A 27,733-nucleotide genomic window follows, 5' to 3' on the forward strand; every position below is an offset into this window, starting at 1 on the left:
AAGAATAAATGTGCCTTTCTTCCGCTGTTTTCTTGTAAACTGTGTGTGTGTACAACAGTGAGAACACTGCTGGGTTGCCACAAGTTGCTATCACTGGGTCACCTGTCAAGAAGAGGCTGCAGACTCACACACCCACCAGGGAGGGGCCTGTCCCCCAGGCTGCTGGGGGCAGCAGCCCAGTCAGAGAAAAGGAGCCAGGCCAAATTGTGCTTGTAATGTGCTGATTTTCCTATACCTTTTAATATCTGTAGAGTATCTGCAGCCTGGCAAAAAATTAGTTCCATATATAGTGTTTCATATGATGGTCAGAGGGAAAAGTAATGTTAGGCATGATTGAGCATCTATCAGTGACCTGTTCTTCGTGCTCAAGAGTATCTGTGTCAGTTGCCCTTGTTGATTCTTTGAGATCTATTGATAAATATTAATGTTGACTTACTGTGGCTTCTGGCAGACAGATGATGTACTTTGGCAATACTCTTATCAAATCAAGAATGGCCAAAGGCTGTATGTTTTATTTTCTTACACCAAGAATCCCTCATTGCTTTTGATTTACATGGTAGGCATAAACAGAAGTAAGATTAATTATATTGCAGTCCTCCTACTGTGCTGGAATTCAGATCTGTTTCAATGAACACAGATCATTTACTGTCATAGCTGGCACTTAAATTCAGCCTTCTCATGTAGCTTTGGAATGTTTGCTCCTCAAATTCAAGACATTTTCTACCATTCATTTTCCATTCATGTATGTAATATTGAACTTCTAGTGGCAGGAGACTTTAAACATGTATAACCATATATCTGTATCTATGTAGATACATGGTTATCTGTGGTATATCTGTGACCAGACTCAAGATTCCCTCTTTGCCTAATGTTTGTCAGTGATTATCCTTTTTGCACTATTTCATAGAACTGACATCTCCAACTTTTTCTGAAGAAATGTAGACCTTGACTGGATATTTATGCTTACAGAATAAAAATTTTACTGTTTCCTCAGTTTGAATTTAATCAGTTTTCTGGCTGTGCTAAGTCACATTTTAATTCTTTTATTCCATCTTCACTGAGGTAAATCATTCAAGCACTTGAGCAAGCTCAGACTTCTGTAAGGTCTTAAGAATTTCACACATTTTATTCATGTATAGCTTCATAATTATTTACTTTTAGTAATCCCATTTCTATCATCTCCTGACTATTTCAAGGAAAGCTAAGTTCTAACCTTTAGAAGATTTCTCCATAATATTCTGTTTTCCTGCCCTTAAGTGCCTCCCACAAATACACGTGTGTACATCTGTGCACGTGTATAATGTGGGGTAAGAATCTGGGTGGAATTTCTCATATGAAGTTTTAATAGGAACTTCTGTGTACACAGCACAGTATATATACAGTGAATGAAGGAGATAACGCACAGGTACACATATCTACACATCAGACAATTTTATAAGAATTAATTGGTTAGTTTAGAATGCTAAAATGGCTCCCTGAGGATTTATGAGCTAAGAATGCTCAGGGTTTTAGTGTCCTGACATCTCTTTAATTAGCGGTCTCCAAGATCTCACACTAAGAAGATGCTAAGCCAGTGCCTTCTGTCATATCTCAAGAGTATCAGAAGGCTTGGAAGCCACAGAGGAAGATGAATGCATTATGTCTGTGAGCTATACAATATGTACAAAGTACATTTTTCTTACTAGTAACAGGTTAGGACTTTTTGCTGCCATTCCTGCTTTGATAGTGATGCAGTTCTAAAAGAAATCCTAAGAAAAATCCAGAAAAATGGGTGAGGTAAATAAAGATGCCGTTGAAAAATACTTGGAGAACAATCCCCAGTTTGCCAAGGAGTATTTCGACCGAAAAATGAGACCTGAAGTGGTGGGAAGCATCTTTAACGTGAACCCTGGAGATGTGAAGGAAGGAGTCAGCTTCAAAGAAATGTCCCGTCTGGAGGAGAGTAACATAATTTTTGAGTTGGTATCAGAACTTCAGGATGAGGCATGTGTTATGGAAAAGATGGTGCACAAGGTCCTGCAGAGGCTGGCACAGCTGCTGGCAGCTGATCGGTGTAGTCTGTTCATTTGTCGCTCCCGAAATGGTACTCCAGAGGTAGCCTCCAGGATTCTTGATATCACTCCGACTTCCAGCTATGAGCAGAATTTGGTGAAACCAGAAAATGAGACTGTTTTTCCTCTGGACATTGGGATAGTGGGATGGGTTGCTCATACCAAGAAGTTTTTTAATATACCTGATGTGACAAAGGTAAGTGACTTCTCTTGGGGAATGGGATTCTGTGCATTCACTTCTTCCTGCCCAGAGTTTGAATTAAAAAGTTGTTCTTCAGAAAAATCTGAGACAGAAATCCAGACCAATAACATGAGAAAAGCATCAGCAGAGATGGCTTAAAATCCAATAGAACCACATAAAGTTGCCTAGTTCGGTGTTTTCAGTGTCCTTGCAGTAGTTGTAATGTCAGTGACTATAATAATGGAGGAGAGTATTAGATTAATAGAGACCATTAAGTACCTGAGTTTCTGCGGAACAAGGCAGGCTTGTATTCTGTTTTCCAGTATGGGCTTGCAAGTGTTCTCTGGTATCATTTCATGCTGCCATGCATGCATCTCTGAATCATTTAATTTGCAGCTTTTGTAATGAAGAAGTATCTTTATTAGTAAGTGAATGAGGACAGAGGAAGATGATGTCAACATACACGTTCAGCTTTATGTCAGTGCTTGATTTAAAATGGGTTTGATTTTGAGTATGTCTGGATCCAGGGCTTTTGTTCAAAACCATCTATAGAAGAAAATTATTGAGTCAGAGCTGTTCTGAAATTTTTGAGGTTCCTGTTGAATCTGTGCTAAATCACCTTCTTTGTTTAAGGTGCGGATAAGAGTTTATTTATTACATTATTTATTTATTTTAGTTTTTATTATTATTATTTATTACAAATGTTAATTTAAATGGTGAGTGACCTAACAAAAGTGAAACATGCATGAGTGAGATCTGCTTGAGAAACTGCTTTGAAATACATGGGGACATGTAGTTTGAACATGCTTTGAATTTTAAGGTTTCCTTAAAAATAACTAACCTTGCATCATCAAATGCTGCCATCTTCATTTCTTTTTAGTCCTATGTTGAACATAATCAAATGGTGCTGAGATAATTATAAAGACAACAGTCTGAATTCGCAGTATTTCCTATACAGTCAATTTAAAATTTCAGAATATTTAAGAGATAGAAACCACTACTGTATCCTATGCTCCATGCAAATAATCAAAATATTTATACACTGCAATTAACTATGTTTTGCAGGAGGGAAACAAAAATTATCTTTTATCATGCTAAAAGTTATAAAGGGCTACTTTTAAAGCTTAGAAACAAGTGAATGCTTATATATAGGAAAATAACATTCCAATACACAGTAAACTGCCTCAGATGTAAGTAGGAATCACAGGGGCAAACAGAAGACTGACTGATTTGAGAAAACCATCAGTTCATTTTCAACTGACCACTAATATCCTTTCTTCAATGGCTGCTGTTCTGACAAGAAGTGTCTGATTTATTGCCTCTTACCACCACGTGGGGAGATTGGAGGATAATCCATCCAAGTTCATAAAACTGATTACATGAGAAAAGATCAGGAGGATCAGGGAAGATGTGCCTCCTATCAGACACTGCACTGCTTCTTAATATCATTATGTCAGAGGTGCCCAGAGCAGGGCTAACCAAATATTTCTGTGTTTGCAATAGGGTTTGTTCAAAATTTTGTGACAAGTATTATTTATACATGCTTAAGTAAGATAACTTTTCTGTCCATCTAATCCTGCTAGGTGTTTTTTGCTCAATAATTTACGTCATCTGAGTATCTGTTACTATTCAATCATTCTAAGGTAATCTTTACTTAGGCACCCATTTACACTCTTAGGATTACTGAGGCCTATGCCATTAGCCACACATTTAAAAATGAAATTCAACTAGGGTCTCATTAATCTAAATTTGGTAACTAAATATCCTTGGAATATTGACAGTTTATTACATAATTGCAAAAATCCCAGAGACTTCTCTGGAACCAAGGTTTGATATTTAAAAACAGCCCTAAAGATCTCAAAAACATCAGGATTTTCATTCTTTGCGTACAAAAAGTCAATGTCCAAGTTCACACTCCTCACACAAGCAGATCTCCCTATTATGTCACCAGAATCTTTATCTCCATAGCAAACCCAGAACTGCAGCTTGAATCACTAATGTTTAAAGCATATAATTAGTCCATGGCAGCAGAAATATGCAGCCACTGAAGTCTTTATCACATTTTAGAAAGGATATTTATTTTTCAGTTAACTACATATACACTTCAGTCAAACAAGATTGTCTGCTATCCACATTAGGAACAAAAAATGACAGGAAGAGTTAAGCCAGAGAAGAAATTTTCCCCTAGTGCCTTGTCAGAATACAAAATGCACAATGATTATCTTTAGTTGGCTTTAGTACTTTAAAAATGTTATTTCTATCCACTTTTTACTGTTGACACGGTCCATATCCAAACAGCATAGTGTTTTTTAAGTCTTAAGTACATGACAACATTGACAAAGGCATGGTGTGACATTTTCATACTTCAGTCATTACCCCTTTATAACAAAAGTAAATGCAATAAAAGATCACAACAGCAATAAATCATTGAAAAATAAATGACTCCACTTTTAGTGCCTGGTAACCGGTTCTTTAGGGATTATCTCCTTCTAACTGGAAAGGTACCAATAAACGTGAGGAAGCTCCTCATCCTGACTAATGCTCCAGAAAAGAAAAGCAGAGGGAAAGATACAGACCTTTGATAATTAACTTAGTAGTCAGTCTCCTCCCCACAAGATTATGGACCTGTTGACTGTGAGAGCTAATAGTGTTTAATCCAGGATTTCATAGTTGTGAGAAACAGGAGGCCAGGCAGGACCATTCCCCTAATAATTTGTCTTACATTATTCACAGTGTATAGCAGATTGTGTGCCTCAAATATTACAAACTAAAATAATAAACTACAAAAAAATTGATATGTCCATTAATATTCTTTTAACAGTAACTGATAACACAGACAACATTATAAAGGAGAATACAATTGCCTTACATTTTTCTCCAAGGCATTATTTCCAAATAAAACTAAGAACTAAAAAATACTTCTACAAGGAGTATGTATTTTTTGGGGAATCAAAATCTGATATTCTCAGCTTGTAAGAACCAATAATAAAGACTTTATATATTTGCTTTAATCCATAACCTATTTAAATTATTGCACTGTTCCTTTCAGTTCAAAGGTATTTGAAAACAAGGATTTAATTAAGGACTGGAAACTCAAGAAATAATATTGTTTGTTTTAGTTGAGTATAAAATTATAAAAATGGTGGGAAATGCTTCAAAAGAAGTGAAGGCTTTTGGATTAGATCTATAAAGGAGCTGAAATATTTTGATGCTTAAGAAACTAGCCATCATTTTTAGAGGTCTTGCACTGCAATTCACGACTCCCAGTGAAGTGAAGAAACAAGAGACCATGGGAGATTCCAACTGAGATTAAACAGCCAGAAGAGTGATTGTTGTGGCACCTAATTTAACCACTGGAAACCCATGGTACAAATCAACTTAAACACATCTTCAAGTTGCAAGCACTGGTATCATATCCCTTTGTAAGCTGATCCAGCTTCAGAACAGCAGCTCTACACTTTAACCCAAGAGTGGGAGAGACTTTAGTTCCAGGCCTGTCTAAACTGACAGGAGTTTCAGATTAATGTGGATGTTCTGGTTCCCAGACTCCAGGCTGTCTGAGGTAGCTTTTTGCATGGGAAGAATATGCACTGTAAATGTTAATGTCTGCTCCTCCATTTTATCTTATCTTCATAATAAACACCAGATTGCCAGAAACTCATACTCAACAAATATTAACTGGAAAAATTGAAACACATTCCAATCTTCTATAATGGCAAAGATTTAGTCAATTTACCAGAATATTTTAATACAGGAAAGCATTCCTATTCATTGTGCCTTCCAGAAAAAAAACCCAATAAATTCTTTCCTTTATTTACTATTCTAACAGGAAAGTTTCCAAAACTGAAGGAAAAAAGTACATCAAAAATGAAAATTAAAAGTTCCCTTTTATCTAATTTTCTTGTTTCATGTGAAAAAGCAATTAATATAATACAAATCCAATTTCAAGAAGTCACAAAATAATCACTACATATGGCAAATAACAAGCAAGCATTTCAGGGACATAACTCTAGTCATCTTGACAATAACAAAATCAATTTGTTTTGTAATGCTAGTGAGTTGTATCTTAAAATAAAATTGACATCCCTGACAATATGTAATTTTTGGAGTGTGGCCCAAGAAAGGGCCGGGTAGATGGTATGTGTTTTTTCTTTTCTATTCATACCCAATTATATCATTATGAAACAAAAACATTTGTAAGTTGAAATTAGGCTAAGTAGAAGTAAGAGATGAAGCATTATAACACATTATTATCACCTACCAAGTGGTAAAAATTTTGAGAAATGTGAGCCAAATGCAAGACAATAAGTGGAAGAACAAATAATAAGGAAGAGAAGAAAATGCTGTAAAACTACCAGAAAGAAAACCAGAAACATGTGGAGATGATGCAAAGAAATATGTACAGTCTGATTTCATCTATCCAAACCAGAACCTCCCACCCAATAGGAGCAAAATAGTCATAACTGCAAGGGGTCACCGTAACCCCTTCTTCCTCTGTGCTTTACAAGGGGAAAGAGGTGGAGGAGAACAGACATCTGCTGTCTTGGTTCTATCTCCTCACCTGCAGGATTAAATCTTACCCTTGTGCCCTGGGTCACTTCAGCCTCAGACAGCAATGCAGGGAGGAGTGGCTGGACAGCTCCGGGCAGAAAAGGGCCTGGGGGTGCTGATCAGCAGCAGCTGAACAGGAGCCAGCAGTGCCCAGCTGGGCAAGAAGGCCAAGGGATCCTGGCCTGGATCAGAAACAGTGTGGCCAGCAGGACTGGGGCAGAGATTGCTGCCCTGTACCAAGCACTGGGGAGGCCACACAATGAATCCTGTGCTCAGTTGTGGGCACCTCATACAAGAAATATATTGAGGTGCTGGAGCATCTCCAGAGCAGGGTTACAAAGCTGAAGGAGGATCTGGAACACAAGTCCTGTGAGGAGTGACTGAAGTAGCTGGGGGTGTTGAGCCTGGAGAAAAGCAGGCTTAGAGGGGCCTTATCAATGTCTACAAATCCCTGAAAGGTGGGGGTCAGCCTCTTCTCCCAAATAACAAATAGTAGGATAAAGGGAAGTGGACTCAAGTTGTGCCAGGAGATGTTCAGATTGGATATTAGGAAACATTCCCCCATCAAAAGGGTTGTGCTAACTGGTTGTGCTAGCTAGACTCTGGTGCTGGCTTTGCAAATCCAGGATATATTGCATACCTCAGGGCCTTTTAAAAGAACTGATCATTGTAAAGTAAATGGCTTGGAATCTCAACAGTAAATGGAGCTAGTAGGAAATGTCTGCAAATGTACTACAGTTGGGGAGTTAGCAGCAGATTTCTTTTCCATAATTTCTCTTTTAAAGTCTTTTTTGTGATTTAACTGAGAGCTGAAAGTTCAAAACATTGTTCTAAAAGATAGTTTGATTCATAAGATCAGGCTCAAGTAAACTGAGTTTCCACATTTATGTAGTCATGGAAGCACCAAGATGTTCTTCTGGCTCTGGTACTGCAGACCACATTTCTTGCTTATTCTTCTATGAACATGATTCCTTAGATATTGTGAAGAGTGATCTTCTTTGGAAAAAAAGAAAGCACTTATGTTCCCAAGAGAAAATATTTTTACAACTCTCTTGGAAATAAAGGCTTCAAAACTCCTAGAAATTATGTATTAAAATGTTTCTATCCTTTGCAAAAATTGCATGACCAAAATGCTTCCTCTGAACACTTCTGATCACTGCTGCTTCTACCCTCATTCTGGCATTATTAAACAAAGTAAGACAGAGCAGCTGAATCCTGCTGATTCATCTCATTTGGTGTCTACAGATCCCTTTTAAGTGTTCAGAAATCCAGGAGTGTCTTAAGTGTTTATTTACTCCTTCACAGGAATAACACAGTATCCTAAACCCAGGAACATGGGCCTCACTAGGAACACTAGATGCCCTTAGTGACACAGAGGGACTTCAAAACAGGGTCAAGTTACCTGTCTAATTTACTGGGTTTTCAACGGCTAAAACAGTCAGAAATGCAATACCTGAAGCTCAAAACCACACCCAAGTCCAGAATGGTTGTGTGGGTAGATAATACATCCCACAGAAAAACAAGTATTTCCATGTAATTACATACTTGTTTAGCAGGCTGCAGGACAGTATTTGATTCTCACGCAGAAGAGACAGATTGCCTGGCATTTTCTTTGGATGTCTGTTACAGGAGATGCCCCTATGCCTTTCTCTGAGAAAAACAGAAAATAACAACTCAGGCAGTTTGTTGGAAACAGAGAAAGCGTCCCATTTTCACATGGACAATATATTCAAAAGTGGCTACATTTTCCAGGAACCTAAATGGAGCCTGATACATTGAATGAGATTTATGGGGATGATTTATGTCCTTAAGGGAATCAATTCTCTGTGAGAGAGCCCAGGGCATAGATACAATATTTAAGAGTTACTTCCAGACATTTGTTTCACTGAAATGCAGCCCTAGAAGGAAATATAAAATGCAAACATAAAAGATGGACTGCCTAAAGACTATGAAAAAAAAGGAAAAAGCCCAAACCCTAATATTTTGATGACATAAAAAAATTCTTTCTTGTTAGAGTTGTATATGTTATAAATTCAGCCTATACTAGAAACAATTGCTAGAGGGAAGAGGGGCGAAAGAGAATTAAGAGGAAAAATCTAAATAACAAACAAACAGTTTTAGTTCTGCCACTTCCAAGCATTGTCATGCTTGATTTTATAACCTAGAAAATGCTTATTTGTTTGGGGTTTTCTTTAAGAAGCTTTATGTATACTCTATGAAAGCTGAAGTTGCATGATGTGGCATCCTGCAATATTCTCCAGCCTGTCAGCAAGGAGGACACCTTGGGATGCACCAGGCAGATGTCAGCTGCCTAAGCTAAGGCAGTAATGAACAGCAGCAGTGTGTGCAGCTCTGGGCATAGACATGCAGCATGAGCGAGCTGAGTGCTCATCTCTGGAGAGGTTTGAGTACTGACATGTTAGCAGTGAAATGTGAGGGGATGGAAAAGGCTCTGTGAAGACAGAGTCTGGCTATTTTAGCTGCTTAGTAGAACCATGGCATTTCTCAGTATGCACATCTCAACAGATTTCAAACCTCTAACTCATAACTCACTTCAGATCAATTTTCTTAATAACATAACAAAACATAACAACCCTTGACAAACAGATTTCCCTGGAAATGTTTAAATCCCTTTTTTATTAAATTAAAGAGAACACTAAAGCCTTTGAAGAAAACACCAAGAATTTCTTGGATATGAGGAAATAAATATATGAGTTAATATATGCAATAAATAATATGAGTTATCCATGAAGCATGAACCAGCTTCTCAATATTTTTACATTAAAAAAATTAAAATAATGGCTTTTGCTAAACCCTCCTCAGCATTTGGTTTTGAGGATGAAAATGTAAATATGGAGTATTGAGTTGTGGCTCATTCGTTAGTCACATGGCCTTATTCCCACAGGATCACACACTCAATAAAAGCAGCTGTGGTCCTATATCCTATACCTATATCCTCTGCTTTCACCAATAGAGCTGTAGAACTGGGAGCAACAGGGATGGGAGTGTGTCAGACAGGAAGAAATAAGAAACAGGTCAGCTAGGGGAATACCTGCTGGGGATGCTTCTCTGCCATAAGTATTTTATACAGGACAGAACGTACTTTTAAATATTGTATGAGGGAAATGCAAAATGAATTTTATTTACTGAAATAATACAATAATAATAAATATTAACACAGATATGAAGTAATTCTCTAAAACGCAAACCATATAGATGAGATTCCCAGGCAGTCACAAGATCATGTATTTCCCATATTTTTAATTCCTCAGTATTATAATAAAGACCTGCACAAAACTTGGTTTCAGAGGCTACCTTCATAACCAATGCTTCAGTTAAGCTTGTACATATAACTCTGTAAGATCAAGTTAAGTAATGATAGTGGGTTTTTCCAAGTATGAACCTGCTGCACTGTGAAACAGTGCTCACAGCATTGCAAACATCAGTTACCAAATAAAATGATCATTTGCTCTTGGCATGGTAATTGTTCTGCATTTAACTTGTGATTTTTCCCCCTTTTTTTCAGAACAACCATTTTTCTGACTTCATGGACAAAAAAACTGGTTATAAAACAGTCAATATGTTGGCAACGGCAATTACACAGGGTAAAGAGGTGCTTGCTGTTGTGATGGCACTCAACAAATTAAATGCCCCTGAGTTCTCAAAAGAGGATGAAGAGGTAAAATGTCACACGATAACACAGCTTTTAGTTCAACAAGTAGTTTGAGTGACTCTATATCTTAATTTAATACTTTTGTTTAATTTTTGATCTTTGTCATTTTTAGGTATTTAAAAAATACCTCAACTTTATGTCTTTGATGATAAGAAATAATCATACGTCGTATCTCCACAATATCGAATCACGAAAAAGCCAGGTATAGAAGCATTTTTTAATAAAAATAGTTCATTTTTCTCTGAAAGAATTATCATTCCCACTATTGTATAAACTTGCAATCTTATTGAAGTAAGGATACAATCTATCTATTCTTTTTAAAATTTGTTAACAGTGATACACTTTATAATTTCATTCTGGAATGCCTAGGATTCATATGTTTATGTTTTCTTACTGTTCTGAATATTATCCTCCTTCTCTTTTGTTGTAAATAGATGCTTTTGTGGTCTGCCAACAAAGTATTTGAAGAGCTAACAGATATAGAACGACAGTTTCATAAAGCACTGTACACTATTCGAATGTATTTGAATTGTGAAAGATACTCTGTTGGTCTGCTGGACATGACTAAAGAGAAGGTAAAAACTGTTTTTCCTACTTGCTAGAAACTCCTAACATGAAGTCTCCAAGACACAAAGTTCCCATGCTTTCTAACTCTTGGGGATAATTTATTTAAAACCTAACAATGTTACAAAGATTAAATGCAAAATATAAATATGGCAAAGGATACAATTAAAATAAACATAAAGGCCAATTCTGTAATAATTTTTCATATTCATAATTCCATGCAAGAAAGGGTGGAGGTGCAGGTCTGATTATTGCTTTAGAAACATCTACCTGCTAAAAGAACAATTAAGCTGTGCAACTATTTAGGGATAAGATTAGCCTGCAATTAGCGGGCAAACATTTCTTGTCTGGAATATAATTACCAATGTTTTCTTAATGCTCTCTGAAATATGACCATTGTAAGCTAAGTAGAAATAAAAATCAAAATCAAACTGTAATACACAGATGTGATGTTATCTATGAACCCAGAACTGATTTGTTTTTTCCTTTTTCCCTGTGTATCATTTTCTCAGGAGTTCTATGACGAGTGGCCAATCCGGCTGGGGGAGGCAGAGCCTTACAAAGGCCCCAAGACACCTGATGGACGAGTGAGGATGTTCATTTTTCTTTTTATGAATCTTAAGTTTGATACTGAAGTTCTACAAGTCACCTAGATGTTTTTATATTTTTATTTAGGAAGTCAACTTCTATAAGATTATTGACTATCTGTTACATGGACAAGAAGAAATCAAAGTCATTCCGTGAGTATTCACTGGCAGGTGATGAATATGTGGTAATTAAACATTTCTGGGATAGAATAGAATGCCTACATTGTAGAAATAAATTAATTTCATTGTCTCTCAAAAGGTCACCTCCAGCAGATCACTGGTGTCTTGTCAGTGGATTGCCAACATATGTGGCTGAAAATGGTCTTGTAAGTTCACAGCAAAACTAAAAACTAGCATTTTAAATCATCTGACTGAACAAAAAACCCCCCAAACCTCCCCATGACCAAAATCCTCTACAAAAATACTATGATGCTTCCAGTGAAATCATTTCAATCAGTATTTGGATGGAGGCAAAGCATCAGCACAAATGGTGAAAACAGCAGGATAATTTCTCTCAGATTGTGATGATATCAGAGGAATAATATGTGTCTGATGTCACTTTCCTGGTGTGCTAAATGTCACAAAAAATGTCAAAGCAAGAAAATCATCACATGCAAGGTTTTAAATTTTTCTTAATTTCCTATATCTTCTTGCATAGACATACGTAATTCAAAGTCAGGATGTATGACAGCTATGGGTAACCCTGTAACATTTTTAATAGAGCCCTTAGTACTCATTTATTTCTAGAAACCCCCATGCCATTTTAAACTGGAAGTGATTTTCTTAAGCATTATGCTTTTGCACTGTGAGACACTGAGGGACTTTGCTACAAATGTTCCAAAATTGTCTGTTAGAACAACCACATCTAATTTAAGAGGAACAGTTTTAGTTTCTGTAGCTAGCTAGGATGCTTACTATTGCTGGCTTAGAAAATAAATATTCCTTTAAAAATTATTAGACCAAATTTTGATGCACATTATATACCATTTCAACAATGTGTCATTTTTTTTATGCTGTAGATTTGTAACATGATGAATGCACCAGCAGATGAATACTTCACATTTCAGGTAAATTCAGTAATGTTAATAATTATAAATTTTGTAGAAAAATATTCTAGTGCTTGTCATTAATAGGTTATACAGATAATTTTATAAATAATTTCTCATTTGATTGTGATGCACAAAAAAAATATTTTTGTTACATTGCTTATGTCCATAGCTGTATTATTACTTTCAAAGAAATACACATTTCCTGGTTTTTGGTTTTCCTACAGAAAGGACCAGTGGATGAATCAGGATGGGTTATCAAGAATGTCTTGTCATTGCCTATTGTCAATAAAAAAGAAGAAATTGTGGGAGTTGCAACGTTTTACAACAGGAAAGATGGAAAACCTTTTGACGAGTATGATGAACAGATCACTGAAGTAAGCTTAATAGGATTAAAGGGTTTGAGGAGATATGTGATGTTAAAATATTGCAGTAAAAAGTCATTTTTATATGTCAAAATTTTTCAAATAGGCCATATTAACATCTAGCCAATAGTCTATCTTCTTCACAATGCAGTTTCTTAAGAATCTGAGATATTATCTCGCTTTATAAACCTGAAAATTTTTAAGTGATCATTTACATTCCAGCAATAAACAAAAGTTGCTTATAATTTTACTTTTAATCCTTTGACTTTTTAATGATGGTCAGCATGTCCTAAGTAGCAGTGGGTAAGCAGGTATGGTGTGCTGCTTGCCAATGGATGCCAAGCCTGTGACCATGGGAGTTCACAGAGCATTCATAATCGCATGCACTCAGGCAAGGTAAGATGCTACACAGTGTACCCAAGTCCACCCACTTGACTTAAGCTTCATAAGCCTCAAAGTCCTGTATAGAAAATGGGAATATTAATTACTTAATGAGCCAAATGTCATTAGAAGCTGTGAGTGCTAACAGAACTGGCTGAAGGAAGATAAAGGCCTCTAACAAGTAGAGTGGTACCTTGCTTTTCAAACGGCACTAACAGAAATGGGACTTGAAGGAAACTAAGTTCAAATTTTTACGTTCATTCTGTTGTCATGGCATCATCTCTGCTTTACTTGACTTTGTTGCAGACTCTCACACAGTTCCTGGGGTGGTCTGTTTTAAATACTGACACTTATGACAAAATGAACAAACTTGAAAACAGGAAAGACATTGCTCAGGAAATGCTCATGTACCAGACAAAGGCCACCCCTGCTGAAGTTGAATCTATCCTGGTAAGTTTCTGTCCACAGCCACAAAATTAAAACAGGACACTTAACTATACAAAACCTGAATTTTCTTTCTCTTTTTCATTTTTAGAAATACAAGGAGAAATTGAATGCAAAAAGTTTAGATGAATGCGATCAAAAGGATCTCATCAGGATTTTGGTAAGTCATTTCACTGAAAATTCAGGGGGTGTATTTATATCAGAGAGTAATGTGTCCTCATCATAGAAAAGGTTGTGTATGGTGAAATCCTGATGAATACAATCAATGTTAGCTATCAGTTCCACAGGCTAGATGGAGTTGGTTTAGTAACACATCTTCACCCTCTTCTGTCCTTCTTTGTGCAGACCCCACTGCTACCCAAAGGGAAGCATACTGTCACAAATGTACATTAAGACACTTGGACAGTCACAGTCACATAGACATTTTTATATTAATTAACATTTAAATTGTTACATTTCTCAAAATATTCATAGGGAAAATGCTATATCTATAACTGAATTTAATGTATTTAATTCTGAAAATAAAAGAAAGGAATATTTTTTGTGGTGAGGCTACTTGCATGGTAGGTAAGAGAATGTAGGTAGCAGTGTCCAGTGGAACAAATTTACTTTCAGATTATTTTTTCCTTCATTTCTGTAGGTAGAGTGGTCTAAAGACAGTGACCTGTGACTCCACAGAGACAAAACATATTTGGCCTAATGAGTTCTCTGCTCTACTACTCTGCTGCTACTAAAACAAAAATGAGTTCGTAGTGCAGTCTTCTGGTTGCCTTAGTATTTCAATCTAGAAAGGCATTGTCTTTGGAAGAAAGCTCCTATTTTTGCCCATTTAGTGCACTTCAACAGTCCTGGAGCACATGAATTGCCCTACTTTATCAGAAAAAACCTCAAATTCAGAGCAAAGACGTGCTCTGAATGAAAACACTGAATGAACTTCCACTGTTATGGATCAAAACAGAGCTAGGTTGAAGAAAAAAGGTCAAAATACACACAAATCTGTTGACTTCCAACCACTTGACATGTTTCCTCCTATTATACCACATTTCCTAATGTACACATAGCCATAGGGAAAAGATCTCCTTAAATTCTTTTTAATTATGTATACATGCATGCTGGAATGCATTGGTGTTAATGTTTTACTGGCTTCCACACAACAGATGCTCACACAGCTTGCAAGTGGTGAAAAAAAACATCAACAGACAGTGTGTAGCTTCACATGCCTTTTAAAGGAAATTTAATTTAGCAGCATGAAAATCTTCAAAAAATAATAGACAATATAAAATTTTTCCATGGGTAGAGCAAAATCTGATTATTCTGATACAGACTCTAAATTTAAAAACATAATACTGGTATGAATTTTTAAATCTACAAAAACCAATTTGTTCTTTCAACATTGTGGAGTCACAAATTCAAAGGTCTAATATCTTCTGCACTGCCAAGGCTACATGCAAGTGCTTTATCCTGTTATAAGACCTGGAATCCCAGATAACTAATAGGATAAAGCAGGTGTTTCTAGATCTGATGATTCACTAAGTAATGGGTCTTAAAACAACACTGGTCTAGGTTTCTTTGTCCTTGATCTCAGATCTGCGTAGATATAAAGGAAAAACCCAGGGAGAAGGAAAGGGATGATCAGCCTTATTTGTTGAAATATATGCATGCATTCAGTTGCATTTTTTCTTTATAAAGAGAAGATCCTTTATAGACTACTGAGGAGGGAGTAATTGTGATAATATAAGCTATTTTTGTGCTGCATCAGACTTCCTTGAAGAATTTTTGTTTGGATTGGAACACACTCTTTAAAATCAGATGCTGCTCTCTCTAGGCTTTGAGAGAGATGAAGAGTGCTAGACAACAGTTCACTAATAGCACTATTACCAGTTAGGCTATTCAGTGTGACTCTGTATCATATATACAAAATGGGCAATTTAATTTGGCTGAGAAAAAGATGAATGTAGCCTTGAGATCAGGCTAAAAGTGGGAGAATCATGGGGTTTTATACCAAGGAAAAGAATTTCCAAGGACCAAGATTTCTAAACTAAGGAAATGTTGAGAAGCTTACAACACATTTTGTTGGAATTCAGAGTAGGAATTGCCCAAGGCTTTTATCTACTAATTTTGAGAAGAAAGCCAGCAGTATCATGATTGTATTTCATAATTTAATATACATTAGTTCATACTGACACCTGAGACCTTTGAAGACATAATAAGCATACTGTCCTTGAACAGTATTTCTACTGAAGAAAATTAAAAAAGTTTTCCATCTTTGTTCTTGACAGAAAACCCCTTGTTTTTGTTGTTTCCTAACAGAAAGAAGAATTACCCGATCCAAAAGATTTAGAACTGTATGAATTCCGCTTCAGTGACTTCCCTGTTACAGAGCATGGCCTGATAACTTGTGGAATACGACTGTTCTTTGAGATAAATGTTGTTGAAAAATTCAAAGTCCCAGCTGAGGTCTGGTTTATTTTTCTTGTTTCTATTTACTTTTAAATAGAAGAAAAAATCTGGTTTTACATGCTTTAATCTAGAAGTTGGCAATACTAAAATATTAATGGTATGTTTAACAATATTCCATTCTCAATGAAACATATTTGTCAGAAAAACATCAAATTAATCCTGCATTGTGTAAGATAGGTATGGAATTAAATCCACATGCATTTATGTTAGAAAAATTTGCTGTTTCTATGTTTAATTTAATGAAAAACATTTGTTTTCAAAGAACTTGCAAAATTAAAAAAAATCATTGTATATTCTAGAATTTCATAGTATATTCTAGTTATTTAATGGGAGTGCCTTGGTTCTGTTTCAATTAACAGCTGTCTGTTCCCTTTTGTTCCCAACAGGTCCTTACAAGATGGATGTACACGGTCAGGAAAGGTTATCGGGATATCACTTACCACAACTGGAGACATGGCTTCAATGTGGGACAAACAATGTTTACTCTGCTGATGGTAATGCTGCTAATATTAACCCCAAATTCATTAACTAGTAGTATTCTTTCAACTCCAGATGGAAAATTCAGGAAGACACATGCTCAGAGTTATCTGTTCTCTTTTACAGACAGGAAAAATAAAGAAATACTATACTGATTTAGAAGCCTTTGCCATGGTTGCTGCTGCTTTCTGCCATGACATTGATCACAGAGGGACTAATAACCTGTATCAAATGAAGTAAGTATAAGTGATCAAATATAAGGAAATGTGCTCCCTTTAGTGGAAAACAAATTTCAAAATGTCAAAACTTGCAAGAATATAAGGTATCTATTCCATACTCATCTATTCCATACTCATGAATAAATAATTATGCTACAGAAGATTTCTGCCCCAGAGCACTTCAGGCAGCTGAAACACAAAGACAAAATGCAAAGGCAGAATCTTAGAAAGATCTGAAGCTGCAATCCATTTTTAAGACTCTAGCTTTTTAAAACTCTAGCAATGCTTGGATTGTAGCAGACAGAGCTTAATGTGCATGAGGACACAAAGAAATTAGTAAAGTAAATTAAAATCTGTAATTGGATTACTTTTTCAAGACAGGGCGCAAGCACTTTTCTGGAAAGTTATTCAAGATGTGATATAGACAAGGGCCAATCTAGAGTGAAACAGAATTTTTTGCTGTTTTCCACTGTCTAATTTGACTAGTGCAGTTGTTCTTCCCCACACTCTGTTTCCTGATATAGGTCCTTTCCTGAGATGTAATATCCTATGTTATACAAAAGTCTGAGTCAACAAGCTTGAATTCTACTGCTGGGTCCACAGGCCCAGAAGTTAACACATCATGAGGTTCAAGCTTTGCAATTCATGCTGTAATGCATCCTGAGAAAATAGTCTAAAGGATTTCTTTGTGATTTTTACCTTGTTTGTTATGAAAAAAAACATAAATTCATTTAAATTTTCCCTTGTATTAAAACATTATGTATCATGGTGACACTCACTCTTCTCCTGCAGTGTGAACACCCTACCATTTAGTATTTTATGTGATCTGTGTGGGCTTGTTTCCATGTGCTATCCAGAGAACACATTTCTTAGAATGTCATCATACATTCTTAGAATGTATCAGAAGATTACCATTTTCTGGCTAGTTTCCACCAACCCTCTCTCCAGAGTGATTGATCCTACCCTTCTGACCCTGAATCCACTGCTCACATTTCAGCCTTTTCAGCCTGTGTGCTAGAGCAGTGACGCAAAGGGATTTTCTGATTATTCCCAGGGATTCTCCAGGTGACGTAGGAAGGAGAATGACAGATCCTGATTCTTATTCAATGGACTGCCTCTGATCCAAACAAGTTTAAGGAGGGTTGTAATCTTTCCACTGTGGTCTTCCCTAGATGAAAGCCCTCTACATGAGGTCATATGCAGTAAAGCTATTTATAGAACTCATCAGGCTTTACGACAATAGTCCTAATCACATCAGCAAATAGGGGTGCCATGTAGCAATCCACCTTGGGTTATCTGGGAAACAGAGCTATAAACCAAGGGAAAAAGGAGGAAAATACACTTCCAAGCATGTAGAACTACCTGGAGCCCATGTAAGTAGGATGCTTCTGCCTTCGTCTCACAACCATAATCTGATGCAGAATTTCCTCTTCTTGAAGCTTAGTCCAACATGAGGGGAACGCTTTTAAGACCTGTGGTAAAACAGAACAAACCTGAGCTATCAGGACTTTTGCTGCCCATAAAAAGGCAATTTTGGGGGAGTGAAGTGGCTCAAGAGCATTAGAGGAATTAAACTCCATTGTTTTGTGTGGTGGAAAACCAGCACATTCTGTTACTTCAGATTTAAGTTACAGTTGACTAGAATCCCAGGGCACACAGCCCAGTCATTACAGATGTACAAGCCATGCCGCAGAATAAACACTGAGAGATGGATAAAGGCTACTTTTAAGGTACCTAAAAGGAGCATAGATTAAACAAACAGCAAAACTGAACACGCAGGACAAAATGAAGCCATATTTTAAATACCAAAGTTTTTGAGTTTTGAGGCATGTAAAAATGACTTTGACTTTAGTGGCACTGACACCCAGTGCTCTCCAAGTTCCATCATTACACAGTTACAAAAATTAAGGGAAGCAAGTTGGGATTTTTTGTTTGCATCATACCAATAGGTAATTTATACAGATTACACTATCATACCAATAATATGAAACCTGAATAAAAACTATTGCCTTCAAATTATATTTATATATATTATGCTCTAAATAATTTCTTATTTTTCCACAGGTCAGCTGCTCCCCTGGCAAAACTTCATGGCTCTTCCATTTTGGAAAGGCATCACCTCGAGTACAGTAAAACCCTGCTGCAAGACGAGGTACGTCATGGACCTTCTGCTCACATCAGTCAACACTGAAGATCCAATTAAGTTACAATGTTCCAAATTTCACTGGGTCTCATGCATTTCTCTAGGTCCACATAAGAAATGCTAAAATTCAGAAGATTAAGAAAAATTCTTATGCATTTTCCACTTTTAGAGAGACATCAGTGATTCTGTCCTGGAACAGATTCACCTCAGACAGAAAAGATTCTCCTCTGGGCCTTGCTCACACTCTTCAGGTTTTTTCTGTTTGCACAAAACAGCTGGTATTGAAACCAACGCAGAAATCTTGTCGTTAAGCGGCTGTGCCTGGTTTATGAGGTCTGAATTCAGCTGAGGAACAAGAGGGCCTCATGGAGAGGCCCTCAGGCCAAGACCCGCCCCACATCCGACCTGGTTAACAAAGCCGGGAATGGCAGGCTCTGCCGCAGCTCCATTCCCGATGTCACTGCATGGGCAGCCCTCCCCGTCTGCCCATGCAGGCTCAGCTGCCCCTCAGGGTTAACAGGGCCGGGAATGGCAGGCTCTGCCGCAGCTCCATTCCCGACGTTCCTGCATGGGGCAGCCCTCCCCAGGTGCCCTCCCCAGCAGCGGGGGGACGCTCCCGCCGCACCCCCAGGCTCAGCTGCCCCTCAGGACCCGGCTCCTCCACTGGGCACCGGCCACCCTGCCCTCAGCGGCGTCGGGCTCTGCCCGGCTGCTGCAAAACACACTGTTTACACTCTCTGCCATGTATTTTGGAGGGTGGTTTAGCAGCAGGGCATGCACATATGCACCCCTTCCATCTCTTGTTTGCAGCAGAAGGGCAGGCGCCCACTTCACCCTCATTTTCCACTTCTAATCCCTGTGGTGATGCTGTTGCTTGACCTCATAAGGCAAGGCCACGTAATAAATCCTTACGCTGGCAGTAGCATTACTTTAATAAAAAATCTAGAAGGTTTAAGATATGAAAACAAACAAACCTTTCCCTTTATTGATGGCAATGTACTTTGTCAAATGTGAGATGCCAGGGCCTGACTCCTGCTCTTTGGCAGAGCATTTGGCAGGACCTCTGTAGGCTCTCACCAGCATCACTGTGCCCTGAATCATGCAGGCCTTGTGTCTCTGTTAAAGAACGAAATAAAACCAAGACACTTTAAAAAATGCTGTATGATGGTCTCATTCCCTTTGCCTGAGGAAAAGGACATTGCACGTACCATGGTAGATCCCACACACTGCTGCAGGCAACTGTGGCAACCCAGTTTAACAGGAAGAAGAGGGGAACTGGGAAGCTTTAAAAAAGTCAGGAAAATTAGGTTAATGGAATGTGAATTTTTAATTTTAACACTATTTTAATTTAAGGACTGCAGTCCGCCAGTTTTGTTACCCTATTTGAGATAATCTGTATAGTACAAACGAAAGACAGTATTATGAAAGGAATTGAAATCCTAAACTTTCCACCTTGCAGAGCTTAAACATCTTCCAGAACCTAAATAAGCGCCAGTATGAAACCGTTCTGCACTTATTTGAAGTTGCAATAATAGCAACTGACTTGGCTTTGTATTTCAAGTAAGTACTAAATTCTGTATAACTTCCTACTGAAAAAAATCAGTCCTATTGAATGTATAACTGTAGTTTTTAGTTGTTTATTTACAGCATACAAAGATATTTATATGCAGAGAACACAGCTCTATTTAACATTGTCATTAAGTCTAACTCTTGCAAAAACCAAGACATTCTCAGTTGGATTATAAGCTTTCAAATTAGAGAATGCATGGATATATATAATACTTTGTAGATAATACATTTAGTAGGTCATTCTAACATACTTTTATTTACAGCAAGCACTGTATTCCAGAAGTGTGCATTCAATAGCCTAATTGTAAGGTTGTGTGCATGGGCAACATTTAACATACCATACAACAGATACACAGAGTAATCAGGAGCATGCTGAAAATTAAAACATCCTGTCAGACATCCTCTGTTCCCAGTGCTAAATATGCCAAAGACTCCAAATTTCAAACTATCAATTCTGTTCTTAAGTTAGTGAATTAGTGTGCTTTAATAATGGGTATCTTCATTAAAGATATGTGGAAATTTTTGTTTTATGACTGGGACAATTTAAAGTCAGAAGACAGGTAAAAATTCAGGAAATTAATAGCAGTTATTAAGATTTAGAGAAGAGTAATTCCATTATTTCATTCATTCAAACCACAAAGTAGAAGATTTATGAAGCAGTAGCAAGACAGGCTTATGTTTTTGATAGTTCTTTTCAGTCAGGTCTTAGTAACTCTTAGGATTTTTGGTGGGATGGAGTGATAGAGCATCTATTAGTATTTGCTTCACTTTTCCCAATTCAGTATGTTACAGGAAGTAACGAACATGTAATGCTAAAAAATAAGAATGTCACCCCAAAGAGTTTAATCTGAAGAGGTAGGAAATTGGTTGTTTCTTTGTCAGGAACTCTGACATACTATTTCACATGCCAGTGGTATGTAACAAAATCAAAGTGTCTGGGTCACCTGAAAAGTTTCCATTCAACAGCAGGGAAGTATTACTTTGATACTACTGTGACTAGGATGGTACTTGGAAAAAGCAAAAATATCATAAATATGATTTTATATTTTATTTTTAATGCAGGAACTCACATTCAGTAATATATGCTTTATTGGTTTGTTTTAACAGGAAAAGAACTATGTTTCAAAAGATTGTGGACGCAATTGAAAAAATGGAATCAGAAGAGCAGGCAATTAAGTATATATCTATTGACCCAACGAAAAAAGAAGTCATCATGTAGGTGGTTAATATTTTACTCCTTATTCAATCAATTATCTAGGACTAGATTTTAAAAGAATTTGGGCCTCTAAACATGCAAATTTAGACTTAGTTGTTGTCCAATGATGAGCAGAACCATCATTTTAATTTAGAGACTGATGCCTAAAATCTTCTTAAAATGTGCAAAATATGAATTCATTTGGCATCTTAAATTCCTTAACACCTAGACTTTTTTTTTTTTTTTTTTTTTTTTTTTAATAATCATCCTAGCACTGGATAGTTAGGGTTGGTAGGGACCTTTGGAGATCATCCTGTCCAACCCCTCTCCCAAGGCAGGGTGACCTAGAGTACATTACACAGGAACTGGTCCAGGCAGGTTTTGAATGTCTCCAGACAGACTCCACAACATCCCTGGGTAGCCTGTTCCAGGGCTCTTCTACCCTCAATGAATATTTGTTCTTACTCACATGGAGGTGGAACTTCTTGTGGTTTAGTCTATTGCCATTGCCCCTCACCTTGTTATTGGGCAGCACTGAAAAGAGTCTAGTGCCATCTTCCTGACACCCAAAACTAGACTCCTGTTTTGGATTTTGTTTTCAAAGGGCTATGATGATGACTGGATGTGACCTGTCTGCAATAACCAAGCCCTGGGAAGTGCAGAGTAAGGTAGGTACTTTTGAAGTTGACAATACTGCATTTACTCTTTGTTTTATTACCCATTTGGTGCATGATCAATTAAAAAATTAACTTATTATTACTTGATGCATATTTAAGTACCTGTTGCTTCCAGAAAAGACCCTCTACCTTTCTGTCACTGTGAGTGTAGGTGGCCAATCACTCTGCAGCTGTCAGCCCTTCTCTACTTGTGCTTCCACTAAAACTGGCACCACTGATTCTGGCAGCTGTTCTAGCTACCCTTAAATATCACTCACTTATTTCTTTGCTAGACAACTTTTGCTACTTTCCAGCTATTTTTAAGGCACAGGTTTAACAACAGCATGGTTTGAATTGTGTCTATTCTGTAGATCTTGGTGCCATTGCAAAGCAGCTTAAACACACAAAAATTCTGTAATACAGAGTGGTACATAAGTACTTCAAGTACTCCAGTATTATTGACCATCCTGCTAAAGCTCATCACTTAGCCTTACAGGAATATTTTTTAACAAAGCATAATCAAAATAAAACTGCAAATACTTGTTCTTTTAAGTTATACACATTACAGGTATTACAAGATTTATGTTGCTAATGTTGCCTTGTTTCTGTTGGCAATAACCTGTTATTTACTCAGCATGCATCAAAATATTGCTAGTGATAATTTTCTGGGAAAAACTTTAAGTACAGCAGAGAGTGTCTGTAGGTCTTTTCATGTTTTATGGAAAGCCTTGTTCTATTTATTTAAATTTACTATTTTCTGCTCACAATTTCATTGAATTGTACCTCTTCAGGTTGCCCTCATGGTCGCAAATGAATTCTGGGAGCAAGGCGACCTGGAACGAACTGTGCTACAGCAACAACCTATTGTAAGTACTAAATAAATTCACTGTGTTAAGCAATATTAACTGTTATGAAAACACTGAATAAATAATGAACCATGATGCTCATGAGATCACTATGCCAAAAAGCATGATATCTACATATTCCAAATTACTGCTCTTTTGTTCTAGCCTATGATGGACAGAAACAAAGGAGATGAACTACCTAAGCTCCAAGTTGGTTTCATAGACTTTGTGTGTACATTTGTGTACAAGGTAAGAATTTTGTTTTGTTTTCCTGTTCCAGCAGTTCTGAGGGCACAATTAGTGATAAGAAAATGCAGTAAAAATTCCAGACAGCACTAGTACTCTTGGTCACAGGCTGAACCACTATCACAACCACCATAATTTTTCAGTATTTTGTTACATCAAAGAATTGTTCCCATAGAATAAATTCAAGAGATGTGAAGCAAATTCATAAAAGAGGAAGACCCCCAGTGAAAGTTCAGGGTGAGGATTTGTTATTGCCTGGAAAGACTGAGTTACAAAGTCCAGCTTGATTCTTCCTAGTCCCATTTAATATAAGTAAGCAATGTGGATAGTTAGAGAAAGCAGTTAATAACACAGCATAGGGAATATGAATATGCAATATTTGAGGCATGTAATATGCGGTTTCTTTTGTAAGGCACTGAAATGACTACATTCTTTATCCTTGTCTGGTTTTTAATATTATTCAAAAATGACAGGCAAAAATGTGATGTGATTTTTTAACATCTTCAGAAATATCCCCATCTGCTTGGAATATATTACAGGATAGCAGACTTTTTAATTGTATCCTGATACTGATAATCATATGATAAAATACCATGTATCACAGTTGTATTATATGAGTCAGGCTAATCATATGTGGGATTAAGGAAGATATTAAAATGTGCAACATATAATTTCAATATTTTCCTAACAGACTATGTGCACAATAGGGCATTATAATCCAAACACAGTATTTCCAACAATATGCCTTGGAATTAGATGTAATAGAATAATGAAATGTTTTCTCAACAGTATTTCTACAATTTCAGACCTAAAAAATAATCAGTGCTTACAAATTTCTAATTTACTAATTTCAATTGCTTGTACAGGAATTCTCAAGGTTTCACAAGGAAATTACACCTATGTTTGATGGTCTTCAAAACAACAGAGTTGAATGGAAAACACGAGCTGATGAATATGAAGAGAAGATGAAAGCTATTGAGGAACAAAAGAAAAAGGAAGAAGAAGCAGCTGCCCAAAAAGGTTAAGTAACTTCTTAGGTTTTCATTTACATATATTTTTATGGCAGCCAACATATTCTCTCTTTCTCTCAAATTCACACAGGCAGTGCAGTTGTGCAATATTAAACTTTATGCTAATGGTATGCAAGTTCTGAATGAGCCAAATTAGGTTTATCTTTACTTGAAAGAGAAGTAACCTTTAAAGACTACACAAAACCAGTACACTGACCTCATTTTCTGAACTGCAGAATTATGTAATATGATCACCACAAACGTGAAGGGAATGTAACATTTCTTCTATCTAAAGACTTGAAACTGAATGTAATTAAAGCCTTGCTTATCTGAAATACAAGATATGTATCAAAATTCTGCGTGGCATCAGCCTCAAATGTATTCAGGTGCTTTGTTTTCAGTTGAAAATGAAAAACATAAAGGAACAGAGTATGCATTTGGAAAATAAAAAAACAGTGACAATCCCCACTTCTCTTCCAAGTTTAAGATAAAGCTTTTGGCTCTAGTTCCCTACCACCAGTTTCTTGGCTGAAATACACTCTCTCATATAACAAATTCAACATTAATCTTCCAAAGACAGACCAAGTCCTAAAATTGGAAGCATGGTTCTGCATAGCATAACCTAGAAGAGAATCTGATTTTATAGAAACTTGAAACCTGTCACTCACTTGAGTGAAATGAGTCAGTTACTTTTATTCTTTGTATTGCATGTGGAGCAGCAGCTACAGCTCTGCCAATTGATTGAGATGACTGAACAGGTTCAAAATGAAAAAAAACCATGTGTGATTAAAATAGTGATATATGGTCAGCTAGTCTGAAGGAGAAAAGTTAGTTTACTCTGTGTTTCACACATCTTTAAAATATAAAACAGTTCTGAATAATTTGTTAATCAGTATCTGTGGCAAATAGGTGAGTATTATTCCCATTTCACAAAATAAAAGCTATCCAAGGCCACCCATCAAGTTACTGTCAGGGTGTGAAATAGTTATAGGCTCCTATAAATTTGATACTAGGTTACAATAAAAGTAAATATAAAAAAAAGAAAAAAGTTGTTGCAAAGTAGTATAAGAAGTCCTGTAAGTTACATGATTTAATCAAAGCAGATTTTTGAAAGAATTTAATAGAATGAGTCAAATATTTTGGTCTGCTCACAGTGTGATTCTACTTACACATATTTTCACAAAAATTCCACCCTCCTACTTGCTCCCAAGTTTATTTTCAATTACACTTTCATTTTTTTGAAATCACATAACTTTATTTAAGATTCATTTATTGCTGAGAACTAGCTGGTTGTCAGTATGAAAAAAGTACTTTTCCCTTACACTGGAACATAACCATCTGATCTTTACAGAAATACCAGCAAAACAAAACAAAATCTGAAAAGTTTCCATTCAAAACCTGGCACCTCCTTACACAATTTAAAACCTCCTTATACATTTGCTTTCTCAGCAAAGAACACTACCAAAAAAAGTTACCAAAGTTAGATCCAATGCTGCTAAGTACAAACTTCTTAAATAGAAATTAAATAATCAATTTAGGAAGAGTCAGTTATTTCTACTCTCACTTGGAAGTTAGGACCATCCTATATCATTGGTATTTGGAATCAAGTGTTTTCCTCATAGGAAAACAGGAAACCTTACACAGGCAGGCATGGACAGACTGATGTGCAGAATCCAAGGATCTGGCTTTGCATATCATAATTGGCAACACAAAACAAAAGGGAATCATTCTGAATCCTTTAAAAACACACACTGGAATGAGGCCATGGGCATTTGTGAAGAACAGATCTGACCCTGTCAAATCAAGGCCATGTAAATATATGGGTTTGTTAAGTCAGTTCATACAAACAAAGATTTGATACATGCTGAACCATGGTGGTTTCTCTAGAACACACTGACCTGGCTATTCTTAGCCATCCAGTAGACACAAAATAAACATGTTTGCTGAACCACTACAGTGGAAAGTTCAGACTGAAGTAAAGCAAAATACAGTATTAAACTGAGAAAATCAAATAGTTAGTAACATAGTGTTGATTATATCCACAAATTACAGAGGGTAGGACACTGATCATGTGACATGTTTCAATGCAGGTGGAAAGGGTCGAAAATGACCTAGTAACATGGTGATCCACAGCTTTCAAATGTAAGTTTTAATTCTAATATTGGTATCTTACCTTAAGTGAATCTGGAAATGCAGTTTATTACATTGAAAGAATCTTAACTATGACCAATGAACATCTGTGGCATCATTTGAGAGAGAGTAACAGAATCAGTAGCTGTAAATAAAAACATGAGAAGTCTCTCTCTCTTAATTAGAATTTACAAAGGGATTCATGCAGGGTTGGAAAAAGGTTTATGCAGTTAGGTCAAATTAGAGTTTTTGTATCATCTGCTTCAAAAACAGATTCACAGATTATATTGATTCAAGAATTTCTTTCTTTGGCATGGCTTGCATACCTCAGTTTTGTATGTGTGGGACAGTCATGTATTTTAATTACTGAAACTTTCCAGTAAGAGTGGTTCAGTGTGTGTTTGGTCCCTTGAGAAATGTTGGTATCAACTCCTACATTATATACACATATGTATTTATAACGTGTCATTGTTTCTTATTCCAATATCCCAGACAAGCAGTGAAATTTCAGACAGCCAAACATACATAATATGCATCAAATAAAAGCAGCACTCCATAATAAGGAATTAGAGCAGCTAAAATTAACAGAAAATACTTATTTTACTTTCCTTCCTTGTTTTTTAACAGAAAGTGCTGCCGGAGGTGGTGGAGGTGGTGAAGAAGGAAAATCCAAAACCTGTGTAGTTTTGTAATTCTTTGTCTCAGACACTGCTCCTGCTACAAGAAACGACATCTAGAAAGAACTTCAATGAGCCCCAGTGGATTTCTGCTTTGCATAGAACAGTATAGATCAATCTTTTAATCCTCTTAAACACTTGCCATTTGTTGGAAATAATTTTTAATGGATTTAAAAACTGGTTACAATTAAAAACTGGAAAAAATAATGGTGCAAAATGAGTTAACTGTGTGCTCTAGGTGTTTTTTCATGTCACTCAATTTAC

General features: G+C 36.6%; 1 protein-coding gene across 2 annotated transcripts; it reads left to right on the forward strand.

The window, feature by feature from the left end:
• Nucleotides 1-1,767: 1,767 nt before the first annotated feature.
• Nucleotides 1,768-27,484, forward strand: PDE6C (phosphodiesterase 6C). Of its 2 annotated transcripts, XM_059477241.1 has the most exons (23): nt 1,768-2,247; nt 10,310-10,462; nt 10,569-10,658; nt 10,891-11,031; nt 11,533-11,607; nt 11,696-11,760; nt 11,867-11,933; nt 12,627-12,674; nt 12,881-13,030; nt 13,706-13,849; nt 13,935-14,003; nt 16,154-16,300; nt 16,690-16,797; nt 16,907-17,016; nt 19,063-19,150; nt 20,601-20,701; nt 21,818-21,925; nt 22,510-22,573; nt 23,353-23,427; nt 23,572-23,655; nt 24,519-24,672; nt 25,483-25,489; nt 27,424-27,484. In XM_059477241.1, the coding sequence occupies exons 1-23, from the start codon at nt 1,768-1,770 to the stop codon at nt 27,482-27,484; spliced, it is 2,589 nt and encodes an 862-aa protein (XP_059333224.1). The 2 variants fall into 2 exon arrangements, with proteins under 2 accessions (XP_059333224.1, XP_059333225.1); XM_059477242.1 differs by lacking the exon at nt 25,483-25,489 and having other exon boundaries at nt 27,420-27,484.
• The last annotated feature ends 249 nt before the right edge of the window (nt 27,485-27,733 follow it).

Source organism: Ammospiza nelsoni, chromosome 8, assembly GCF_027579445.1.
Source record: "Ammospiza nelsoni isolate bAmmNel1 chromosome 8, bAmmNel1.pri, whole genome shotgun sequence".
NCBI classification, from domain to species: Eukaryota; Metazoa; Chordata; class Aves; order Passeriformes; family Passerellidae; genus Ammospiza; species Ammospiza nelsoni.